General features: G+C 38.1%; 1 protein-coding gene across 2 annotated transcripts in view; it reads right to left on the bottom strand.

Moving 5' to 3' along the window:
- The window catches only part of SCYL2 (SCY1 like pseudokinase 2), a 68814-nt gene that overhangs the window by 31564 nt on the left and 24041 nt on the right, over nt 1–13209 (bottom strand). For both annotated transcript variants that reach the window (XM_051846573.3, XM_051846576.3), the window contains exons 3-5: nt 5412–5569; nt 2492–2636; nt 987–1136 (exon numbers count right to left, since the gene is read on the bottom strand). In XM_051846573.3, coding sequence (XP_051702533.1) covers nt 987–1136; nt 2492–2636; nt 5412–5569 — 453 coding nt within the window. The remainder of the gene's footprint in view (nt 1–986; nt 1137–2491; nt 2637–5411; nt 5570–13209) is intronic.

Here is a 13209-nt window from a genome sequence, read left to right as displayed (position 1 = left end):
GGAACATCTAAGGGGAACATCTATCTGAAGGAACACCTGTGCAGCCCCCGAGAGAGCCGGCCGGCGGTGTGCCACTCCCCCGTGGAAGTGGGGAAAGTGGCTAGGGGGAACCGCCCTTCCACGGAGGTGGAAGGGTCGGTAGCCAACCCGGGAAGAACCAGCAGCAAACCCGGGAAGGGCCGAGCAGACAAAAGAACAGCGCAGGGTCCTGTGTCGTTCCTCCACGAAGACGGGGAGCGACATAATGGTGCCGTGACTCGGATGTGAAGCCTAGGCAGGGTTTTGTGTCGTTCCTCCATGAAGAGGGGGAGCGACATAATGGTGCCGAAACCCGGGAAGAACCAGCAGCAAACCCGGGAAGGGCCGAGCAGACAAAAGAACAGCGCAGGGTCCTGTGTCGTTCCTCCACGAAGACGGGGAGCGACAAACTCCAGCATCTTTTTCTCAAATAACATTACCACAGAGTTAATGAGGTGAAGAATACTCTTAGGTACAATGAACACTAGAGACTGCCTATAAAGCAGTACTGTATAGTCTATTTTTTTATTTAAAAATTTTTTTATAATTTACTTATTTCACTTGAAATGCAGGGTTGCAGAGAGAGACACAGAGAGAGAGATCATCCATCCTCTGGTTCACTCCCCAAATTCCCACAATGGTCAGAGCTGGGCCAGGCTGAGCCAGGAGCCAGGGAGCTTCTTCTGAGTCTCCCACATGGCTGGCAGGGGCCAAAGTACTTGAGCTATCTTCTGCTGCTTTCCCAGGAGCATTAGCAGGTAGCAGGAAAGTAGAGCAGCTGGGACTTGAACTAGGGTCCACACAGGATACTGACATTGCAGGTGGCGGCCTATCTTGCTACACCACAATGCTGACATCCACATAACCTATTTCTACACCCTATCAGATTTGTAAATTCCTGGTCCATTCTAGATGCAATCACACATTTCCATGGCCTTAAAAAATTATAAGACTAAAATCTTCATTACCTCTTGTTCAGAAGGATTGGTTGATGATAAACAAAAATCAAAACCCATTATTTTCCAGGCTCCACTTTTATTCAAAATTATATTTTCAGGAGTAATATTTCCATGAACCATCTTCACACTGCTATGTAAAAATGACAAACCTTCAGAAACCTGCAGACAGGAAAAAAAACCAGGTATTTTTACATTAAACAAAACTTTTTTGATTAAAATAATAAAATGTCTCATAAAAATCAATATTATTGCTACTTCTTCCAAGAACTTTGTATATCAGCTAGTAAGCAAATTTAATCATAAATTCAAGAGTGTAGATCTTCTCAGTTGCTATGATAACCTAAACATTAGTGGAGAAAATTCAGTTATAAAAACCAGAGTACAATTATTAAGTTCCTCCCTATACATACATGAACAAAAGAAAAATGACAAAAGCATCCATTGCTGCCAAATTTATTTAGAGTTTGAAAAGTAAAACAATCTCTGATTCTTGAATTACACATTAGTGGAATATTCAGATTTTATATATTTACATTCTATATTAATATTCAGTTTTTCTGAACAGTATTGTGTTCAGTTTTCATATATTCAAGTGACCAATGTTCACTTAATTTCACATCAGGCTAATATTTGGTCCTTTTTTATTTGTGTTTGAGATTATAAGAAAATTTGTAAAATTAAACTGAAGGTTGGATTTTTGTTCCAAGAAACGAGCAGATTTTGGAAAACTAATACTCCCTAATTTCCAGGACACTGTTTCACTTGGCTTTTTCCCCAACTCTACTGGTCCCTACTTTCCGTCTCACTTCTGTACTCAATGTCTGGGCCTCTGCAATTTTCCATCTCCCCTCACTTTCTCAGGGTTTTCACAACTTTAGCTATAGCTACATGCTGATTATCCCAAAGTCTCCAGTCTGGGTTTCGGTTCTAAAGTCCAGACTTGATCATTTCCCTTCCTGAGTCCCCTCCCCTTGAAGGTTTTCTAAGAATCTGCAACTGAGCTTCCCTCAGAATTCAAGTCTCTTCTCCCACATCTTTCACTTCATTTGGTCCAGTTGCTTAAAACAAAATCCTTTGACTTATCCAATACTCTGTTTTTTATACAGTGAGTCTTTGATACATCTACTGTCAACATACACTCAGAATTTCATCCTATCCTACTACATGGACTGGATGACTGCAGTAGTCACCTACTTCATCTTTGTTTCTGCTCTAAATTCTCATGACAGCAGCTACAGTCATTCAGTTAAAAACAAACAAAAACAAAAAACAAATATAAACAAAGCAAAATGTAACCCAGATCAGGCTGCTTTCCTAAAACATGCCAAAGGCCTCTTTTTTTTTTCTCTTGAGTAAAATCTATTTCCTGGCTTTCAGGGCCTAACAGGATCTAGCCACCCATTACCTCTCTAGTCTTATTTCCTACTATGCTTCTTCTTGATACTTTGAAATAGCCAAAAACAATTTTAAAGAAAAAAAAAACTCTTTTATACATGTTGAATAAAAATGCATACCTGAAGCAAACCATATTTGGTTTCGACATCATAAAGTTTATAATCCTTGATTTCTGGAGATATAGAGGAAGGAAGGTTTTCCCAGTTACCAAGAACATTGGCTAAACTGGCAAAAACTGGTTCTGTACAAAATGCCAAGCAATCTCTGTTTTAAAAAAGAAAGAGTTACCTTTTATTTCTTTACACATTGTCCAAATAAAATATACAGAAAATATTAACTGTCCTATTAAACTATCAACCAGAAGGAAGACCGTTTTAGATTCGTTAGTGTCAGCCTAAATATAATACCCTTAAATCAACAAGTCAGAAGGCTTTTTTTTTTAATGAATTATACAAGATGGATCACTTTCTTTTAAACTGTTGCAAATTGTGATATATTCTCTAAAACTTAAACAGCACAGTATTTCAAGGGTGCTTTTTCAAATGATTGATATCCTTTAGGAAAACCAATGGGGAACAATTTAAAGTACTGTTATATTACACGTATGACACTTATTTCTAAGTCTGTAATTTTCAGAATGTACTCAAAGAAGCCTGTGGATTTCTCATAGACATGACTAGAGCAAAAGTAAGGAAGAGGGGCAGGGCATAGCTCCAGGTGCCCCATCCCCACTCCAATCAAAGCAGCTATGCTTTTATATAGTTTAAAAATCACGTTGAAAGGTGTCAACAGTTTTTAAATTCTTAAATTTATTGCTCTCTGTTGTACAACAAGATCTACAAATTCACAAAATGTTAGGTGCTAACATTCAGTAGCCTTACAGAATAATTTTTTCTCAAGGACTACCACCCCCAACCATAGCTACTTACCAGTTATTCACTCTTGAACTTTTACTTATTTTTAATCTTATTTATTTTCACTTACTTGAAAGGCAGAGCAATAGACAGACAAATACAGTGACAGAGAGAGATCTTCCATCTACTGGTTCACTTCCTAAATGTAACAACAGCCATAGCTAGTTCACTTCCTAAATGCCCACAATCACTAGGGCCAGGCTAGGCCAAAGCAAAGAGTCTAGAACACAATCTGAATCTCACAAGTAGGCAGCAAGAACCGAAGTACTTGAGCCGTTATCTGTCATCTCCCAGAGTGCACATGAGTAGGAAGCTAGAATTGGAAGTAGAGCCAGGACTGAAACCCAGGCACTCCCACATGGGATGTGCCATCTCAAGTAGCATCTTATGTCCTTATGTCCTGCACCAAATGTCCACCTCCATGTTTAAATCACCATAAAAGAAGCTAACATACTGGTGATTCCCCCCTTAAGGTAATTAAGATATAATTACTAGATATAAGACATACAAATACAAGGTAAAATAAGTATGGGTAAGATTCTCACAGGTGACACTATAGCCACTGATAAAACACTCCAAAGGAAATAGCTTAAACACAGAGTCAGCAGTGTGCAAGACAAGTGTGGCAAATTAGTCCCCTCAGATTTAGAAAGCACAATGGGGGCAGGAATTTGGCATAGCAGTTAAGACACTGGGACACCTAAATCCTGCATCACAGTTCCTAGGTTAGAGTCCCAGATCTGTTCCTAATTCCAGCTTCTCTGGAAGGCAGCAGATGATGGCTCAAGTACTTGGGTCTGTGTAACCCATGTAGGAGACCCAGATTCAGTTCCTGGTTCCTGGTTTTGGCCTAACCCAATCCTCATGTCCTGGCTGCTCCTCTTCCAATTCAGCTGTCTGCTATGGTTTAGGAAGGCAGTGGAAGATGGTCCAAGTGCTTGGGCCCCTGCACCCACGTGGAGAACTGGAAGAAGCTCCTGGTTCCTGGCTTCTGATTGACCCAGCTCCAGCCATTGCGGCCATTTGGAGAGTGAACCGGTGGCTGAAAGACCTTTCTCTCTGTCTCTCCCTCTGTCTGTAACTCTACCTCTCAAATAAATAAAATTAAAAAAAATTTTTTTAAAAAAAGAGATAGCAAATATGTCTTCTGGGTTTACTTATAAAAAGAAGAAATAAAAAAATGTTTCATGATAAAAGACATAAGAGCATAATTCTGGGTAGGCAAAGAATGGTACAGTATACGAAAAAAAAAAAAGCCCCAGGAATTGCGACGAAGAATCTCAGTTGACACACACAGCCATCCAGTTTAAGTAACATCTCTGATGCTATTCTCTTACATAATTATGAGATTTAAATAAGTTAAACAGGTTAAAGCACTTTAGCATAATTTTTGACATGGTAGATGTTTTTCCTTTTTTTTTTTCTTTGAAAGAATCCCTTGCCTTTAAGAGGCTATGGGCCAAGGGGCCAAGAGACATTTGGGAGAGTAAAGAATGGTTATGAAGATTCCAAATTATTAATTTCACAGAAATTAAATTTATAAAATCTGAGGGGTCTTTAAAGAGTTCACAAACGTGTATTATGAAAAAACTATGGATTTTAAATTTTTTGCACTAAAATATTTTTTTAAAATCCAGTCTCTCAAGAACTTTCTAAAGTACCCTCATAGATAAAACTTGGTCTGTTTTGATTACAGAGAGATGGGGCATAGGAATCATGCTATCTCTGCATGTTCCACCTGCCTGTTTCTCTCCCATCCTTAGAGTCCTAAGGACCAGAAAACACAATCAGCAAACCTCTTGATTAAGATCCTTTGAATTAACAGCTGGGAATATAATCTGCTAGAGATGAGGAAGGAAGAAATTTGAGGTTATGATGTGGAGAAAGTTTACAAAGCAAGGGTATCTAGAGAAGTCTGAGGCAAATGTGAATAAAGTGTTAATATTTCAAAAGGAGACACAAACATAGATAATTCAAATACATTTTAGGAAAATAATCCATAAGAATTCAACATTTGGCTAATAAAAATTTTTCATTGACAATATTTCAAATAGATTTCAAACAGTTATTTTGAACTATTTTTTTCAGGAAATTTTCTATATAAATTTCTTCTAAAAAAATTTACCTTGATTCCTCTAAAGGATGCTGAACAGTAAGAAGCCGAGGGTGTCGTAGCCGAGTCAACTGCTGGACTCCTCGTTTTAGAGAATCGATGATTTGATCCTTTTCAAATTTTTGGTATTTGTCAATCAGCTTTTTATCAAAGACAAAAACAGCCACTTCCTAATAAAATAATTTTAATCAAGTTAAACATATAAAAGTAATAAAATTATAGTTGAGTTTCACAACAGTCTACATAGGAATAACTAAAAACTAATGCCATGGAAATTGCAGAACCACTGTAACGTTCTTCTGAAATAAAAAAGTTGGTGTCTTAGTGATTAGTAATTCTAAATATTTTTAAAAGTATGAGATCCAGAATCCTCATCTAAAGAGAACACAACAAACTCCCACCTTTGAATTCAGGTATCAGAAGCATGTATAACTGTATGTAATGTGTTGCTCCCCCTATGTAGAAATCTCTTATTTAACCAGAACTTACACTGAAGTTCAAATGTTTAAAAATCCATAATGGTATTCACTAAAGCCCTGGAGTTTATTATAAAATCTTGGAGAGTTTTTTGAAAGGAAAGTTTTAAGTCAGGAAGCGCTTACTTATAAAAATGCTAATTCACAAGCAATTTTTGACACATAAATAAACTATATTCTCTATATTGCCCTTCCCCCAATTTGTTATGGGTAGTAAAGGAATGGTTACTAGTACAAGAAGTTCTTCCCCTATCACCACTCTTTGAATTAATTCACAGCTTACTCATAATATTAATATTATGATATTAATATTAAAAGTACATACTCTGTCTACAATTTCTTTTCTTTCTCCCTCAGTTACCAAAGGAACTATATCTGATCCGTTTCCTCCTTTTTAATAAATCAACCAATAGCCTTGACACGAGGTGAAAAACAGCTGCTGATGGGTGACAGCCTATGAAGTAGTCTTAATATTATCTAGTATTGGGGCTGGCGGTGAGGCGCAGCAGGTTAACGCCCTGGCCTGAAGCGCCAGAATCCCATAGGGCTCTCGTTCTAGTCCCCGCTGTTCCTCTTCCGATCCAGCTCTCTGCTATGGCCTGGGATAGCAATAGAAGATGGCCCAAGTCCTTGGGCCCCTGCACCCACGTGGGAGACCTGGAAGAAGCTCCTGGCTCCTGGCATCGGATTGGCTCAGCTCCTGCCGTTGCGGCCATCTGGGGAGTGATCCAGCGGATGGAAGACCTCTCCCTCTCTGTCTCTACTTCTCTCTGTAATTAACGCTGTCTTTCAAATAAATAAAATAAATCTTTAAGAAAATATATTATCTAGCATTATCATGTTGTTATATTTTATGTTGTTATATTATTAGGAATACTTCATAGAATTATTGGAGAATAAATGACAAAGTAATATGAAAGTTATCACAATACCTGATATATTATAAACATTCAATAAATGTTAGCTAACAGTGTTATACCACTGATTAACAACATGATCTATACTTTGTTATTTTTCTATTACCGGTAACAGCTTTCTGTGAACATAAATTGGACAAATAACACCGTTCTGAGCAATGATATGCACATTTAAGACCAACAGTCAGGAAGTATCTTTGAAAGACAAGAGACTCATCAGACTGTCAACTTCGTAAAAAACATGAACACATTAGGCTAAACAAAGTGATGTAATATATACCTGATTCCACACCTATATTACACAGACACAAATAATCAGCATCACATTAGAGTATATCAGAGGTTAAAAGCCCAGTTTCCAGAGCTACATAAACCTAAATTGAAATCCCACTTCTGCCACCTATTTTTGTTGACCTTGTCTCAAACCCTGGTATTATTTTCATACCAGAGTCATAAAAGGAATAAGATAAAGAATGAACATACTATAATATACTCTATAGGTGAAGTTTCAGGTATTAGTCTACTAGAGAATTTTACAAATTTTGTAGACATTCCCAAGTTAACTACTTACAGAAATAACAATAGCTAATATTTGTATAGTTAAATCCAAGCACTGTTCTAATGTTGATCAAGGGTTGTTTCTTCATAGCAATCCTATAAACAAGTTATTATTACCTTTACAGATAAGGACACTGTTTCATTTAAGATAATGTAAATGTTTCATTTAAGGGGTAATGTTTCAATTAAGGGGTAATGTTCATTAAGGGGTAATGTTTCAATTAAGGGGTAATGTTCATTTAAGAGTAAATGTTTCATTTAAGATCTCACAATGAGTGAGATGAAAAATCAAGATTCAAAATAAGTACTTTAATTCTAGAAGAATAATCTTAGTCAATATATCATTCTATTTACCCAAAAACAGCACAAGGCAAACATGGCACACAAAAGGAAAACGTGTGCCTCCAGGCAAGGAATCATTTGAGTGACAGCTTTAAATAGCTGTCATATATAAACACATAATCATAGTTCTTTTGACCGTTACAACACACAGGACAACTAGGAAATAAGAGTTTTATGTAATATTAATTTGAATGAAAACTAATGACCTAGAAGTTCAAGTTCTCAGCTCACCAATAATGTGCACAATCCTATTTTAGTGTTTTGCTATAACACATTTTATAAATGCACTTAATTTAAACGCGTTTATTTCTTCAAGATGTTGTAAGTCTTGAGAAAAAAATATCACCTGAAATGGCTCTTGAGTTCTCAGCTTGAGTACTCTATAAAGAACACAATAGTTCAAAAAGAAAAGAAACAATATAAAACTCTTTCTTTCAAACACTCATTTATTGTTTTAGGTCAAAGATGATTGATTCCTACATAGGTTAGAACAAGTTTTCAACTCTCTTAAAAATTTTTTTCTCTGTTTCAATCATGTAAAATTAATTAATTACATAAAAGTGGTATTATTAATCCCTCAGGTTTCATATTGACTTCCTTAAATAAAATTTGCACTTTTTACTTCAAAATCTTTCGTCAGAATTTAGCATCATCTTCAATTTATGTTTTTCTTTCAGTACTGTGCTACACTCCCCACTCTGCTGACACATATCACTTCTTGTAAGTCTTGTCATGTTGAAGGACTTTCAAGAAACAATGAAGAAACAGTCCCTTATGTGTCTCTGTATGCCCCACTGGATCTAGTAGTTTCTTACAGCTAGAAGACATTCAGATGTTCATCAGCTACTGACAATAAAGATAAGCAATTAATAGGTTTTTTTTTTCTCATTTTATTTGAAAGGGAGGGAGGGAGAGAGAGAGAAGAGAGGAGAGAGGAGAGAGGAAAGGGGAGGGGAGGGGAAGGGAGGAAGAGAGAGATTTTTCCATCCACTGGTTCACTCCCCAAGGAGAGGGGAGAGGGGAGAGGAGGGGGGAGGAAAGGAGCAGGGGAGGAGAGGAGAGCGGAGGGGAGAAGAGGGGAGAAGAGGGGAGAAGAGGGGAGAGGGAAGGGGAGGGGAGGGGAGGGGAGGGGAGGGGAGGGGGGTGGGGAAGGGAGGGGACGGGAGGTTCACTCCCCAAATGCCCATAACAGCCAGACCAAAACCGGGAGCCCAGATTCCATCCAGGTCTCCCACATGGGTGGCAGGGATTCAAGTACTTAAACTGTCATCTGCAACCTCCCAAAATGCATATCAGCAGGAAGTTGGATCTGAAGTAGAGGGTAGCCAGGACACCAACCAGACACTCTGAGATGTGGACATTCCAAGAGGCAGCTTACCCTGTGCACCATGCCCACTCCATTATCAGATTAAAATATTTTCAACTTTTTATTATGACAAATTTCAAATGTATAAAAAAGATGAATTAGTACAACAGCCAGCATATCTTCTACTTAACAGTCAGTAACCTCCAACTCTAATTAAAATCTGAGATCTTTTTTTATAAACACACTATTGACAAAATATAAACAATAATTGACATTCTACTACTTACTCAAAGCATATTCCTTAAAACACATTGGTAAAGAAGGTTACCTACTAAAAAAGCATTTTTTCTTCAGCAGCCTACCTCTAAAGAAAACAGGCTCTAAAATTATTCTAAAAACTGTAGTAGTTGTCACAACAGGATGTTCCATTTGGTTTAGACTTAATTCATAATTTTTAAAAATTTGCTTACTGCATAGCTGAAAACAAGATAGTTCAATTAATAAAATCCATTGCATAATGTAAAGTCCTCCACTAACCTAGCCACTAGAAATGCTCTCTGAAATACAGATGGTTCTGTGATTTCTACTTTATGGACCCCTACTAACTGGCCACAGGTGACTGCCAAGCATCATACTTTTCATTTTTAACCTAATTTTTGATAATATTCTTTGTTCAAAACAATTAAATGAAACTTTCATTTACATTAATTTATAAATAGGTTTATTTTTTAAAAGACTGAAATGTAACAATAGGTACCCCTTAAAATTATTAGATATTCAGTGATCATTTTTTATCTAAGCCAACTTGACTGGCAGATTCAGCTCTGCACAATGTCAATGTTTAAAACTTTTAATTACCAAAATTATTTATTAAAATTTAATTGCACATTTGTCCACATAATAATAGCAAGCCTAACCGAAGAATACTGACATTGGAAAATATAATGTAGATTTTATAATAAGTAAGGAACTATGTTGAAGCCTACATGGACTTCATGAACAATTAAATTTCTACCATATAACCATTTTTAAATCAATCAATTTTCTCTATCTTCAAAGGTGGAAACAATCATTTATTTGAAGGTGTTATAAAGTTCCTTAAGAAGTCAGGAAAAAAAACCAGGCCAATAAATACAACTTTTAAGGCAAATTATCACCAAAGCTTCCTATTTAAAGAAGTTTACTATAAAAGTGGATATAAAAGTCATAATAAGTAAATGTGGGACATTAGAAGACAACTAATAAATGTTAAGTCAAATCAGTTTTGAAGAGTAGTTACCTGGCAATGTTGAATTTGTGTCAAGATAAATAGAAATATTTAATAATAAATGCTTAAATCACCAGAGACCAGGCAATTATATATATAAACATATACACATATACATGTTATTTTCTTTAAATTTTTAAATGTATTCATGAGAGGAATAGCTCCCGTCTGCTAGTTCACTCCCCTCAAATGCGTGCAATGGCCAGGGTTGGGCCAGGGTCAGACCTGAATCCAAGAACCAGGAACTCAATCCAGGTCTCCCTTGTGGGTCGCAGGGATCCAACTACTTGAGCCATAACACTTGCTGCTTCTGGGGGTCTACACAGCCAAGGAGATGCAATCAGGAGCCATACGTGGGAATGACCCAGATATTCTGATATGGGACATAGGCAACTTAACCACTAGGCCAAACACCTGCCTCTAAAAACATATTTTTTTAGACTGGCTGCTCTGAAAAGCCACCTTTGCACTGTTCCTGGACTGGCTCCCTGCAGCCACCTCCGCTGCTGCACACTGTGGCAGCTTTGTCTCCAGAGTGCCTGAACTCTCGCTTCCTCTTAAGTCGGCTACATGGGATCAAGGGTGCCCCACCACGTCAGACATGGCCGTGGACACCAGCTCCAAGATCACCACCAAGGACTTGAAGGAGAAGAAGGAAGTTGTGGAGGAGGCAGAGAATGGGAGACACGCTCCTGCCAATGGCAATGCTAATGAGGAAAATGGGGGGAGCAGGAGGGGAATAAGGAGGTAGATGAAGAGGAGGAAGGTGGAGAGGAGGTGGAGGAAGAGGGCGATGGTGAGGAAGAGGATGGAGATGAAGATGAGGAGGCCGAGGCAACTGCAGGCAAACGGGCAGCTGATGATGATGAGGAGGACGATGCTGACACCAAGAAGCAGAGGACTGAGGAAGATGACTAGACGGCAAAAAAGGAAAAGTTAGGCCGGCGCTGCGGTTCAATAGGTTACTCCTCCGCCTGCAGCGCCGGCACACCGGGTCCTAGTCCCAGTCGGGGCGCCGGATTCTGTCCTGTTTGCCCCTCTTCCAGGCCAGCTCTCTGCTGTGGCCCGGCAGTGCAGTGGAAGATGGCCCAAGTGCTTGGGTCCTGCACCCGCATGGGAGACCAGGAGGAAGCACCTGGCTCCTGGCTTCGGATCAGCGCAGCACGCCAGCCATAAGGGCCATTGGAGGGTGAACCAACGGAAAAGGAAGACCTTTCTCTCTGTCTCTCTCACTGTCCACTCTGCCTATCAAAAAATAATAAAATAAAATAAGGAAAAGTTAAACTTTAAAAAAAAAATCAAGGCCGCCTTCTCAGAATCTAAACGTGGTCACCCCCGCAGCAGCGCCACCTCGTGGCGGCAGGCGCCCTCACCACCCAATCAAATCAAGTGAATTCTAACAGGGCAGGAAAGAAACAAAACTTTCAGGCCCGGCTTTTTTTCTTAAAAGTAGTTTTAAAAGGAAAAGTTGTTTGTATTTTTATCATTTGCATTTTACATTTTTGTATATATTTTTAGGGGTCAGCTATTTTTAATGATCTCGGGATGACTAACCAGCCTTCAGAGCGTTCTCTGTCCTACTTCTGACTCTACTTGTGCTGTGACCATGTTCATTATAATCTCAAAGGAGAAAAAAAAACCTTGTAAAAAAGCCAAAAAGACAACAAAAAAAAATCTTATTCCAAGCATTCCAGTAACTTTTTTTGTGTGTGTACTTAGCAGTACTATAAGTAGATGGTTTGTATGAGATTGTTAAAAAGGCCAAAGATAAAAGGTTTCCTTTTTTCCTTTGTTTGTCTATGAAGTTGCTATTTGTTTTTTTTTTTTTTTTTTTTTGGCTTGTTTGATGTATGTGTGAAACAATGCTGTCCAACAATAAACCAGAATTTTATTTTTCTAACAATAAATAAATAAATAAATACATATATTTTTTAAAAACCTCCAAAAATAAATTCCTTAGCTTGCTATAGGACAGCTTAAAGAAATGTGGAATTATTTTTCTACTTGGACTTAAGTAAACAGAAACTATTTATGTAGAGAAACTGTGAGACAGAAACTATTTATGTAGAGTTTTTATTACAAACTATTGTAACAAATTAGCAGCCTTGATAGTCATAATATTCCTTCTAACAGGTAAGGTGACAGTACTCTAATTTTTATTTAAAAAACATATTCATAAACATCTATATGTTTATGTATGTATATACATAAATAAGCATTTCTCATTTATTAATTTGGCTAAAAAAATTCCATCCTTAATGATTTGTTTAAACAAAATATAATTTAAAAATTAGAAAAGTAGGAACTGGCCATTTGGCACAGTGGGTTAACACATGGCTTGCATACCAGCATTCCATATTGGAATGCCAGTTCAAGCCCCAGCAGCTGTGCTTCTGATAAGGCTTCCAGCTAATGCACCTGGAAAGGCAGTTGAAGACAGTACAAACACACACTTGGGCCCCTGTCACCCATGTGTGAGACCAAGATGGGGTTCGAAGCTCCTAGCTTCCGTTTGGCCCAGACTTGACTATTGCAGTCATTTGGAGAATGAACTAGTGGGCTGGAAGGAATCTCTATATCTCTCCAGGACCACCTATATTTCCCTCTCTGTTGTTCTGCCTTTAAAATAAATAAATCTTTAAAAAAAATCAGAAAAGCCAATGAGATTCAATCAAGGACATTTTTCTCAAATACTTTTTTTTTAAGATTTATTTATTTATTTGAAAGGCAGAGTTACACAGAGAGAGGAGAGGCAGAGAGAGAGGTCTTCCATTCACTGGTTCACACCCCAATTGGCAGTCCACAGCTGGAGCTGTACCAATCCGAAGCCAGGAGCCAGAAGCCTCTTCTGGTCTCCTACATGGGTGCAGGGGCCCAAGGACTTAGGCCATCTTCTACTTCTTTCCCAGGCCACAGTAGAGAGCTAGATTGGAAGCAGAGGAGC

The sequence above is a fragment of the Oryctolagus cuniculus genome, chromosome 11 (assembly GCF_051225735.1).
Source record: "Oryctolagus cuniculus isolate XC-2025 breed Fujian yellow rabbit chromosome 11, ASM5122573v1, whole genome shotgun sequence".
NCBI classification, from domain to species: Eukaryota; Metazoa; Chordata; class Mammalia; order Lagomorpha; family Leporidae; genus Oryctolagus; species Oryctolagus cuniculus.
The sequence above is the reverse complement of the archived record's forward strand: the minus strand, read 5'-3'. Positions and strand labels throughout refer to the sequence as shown.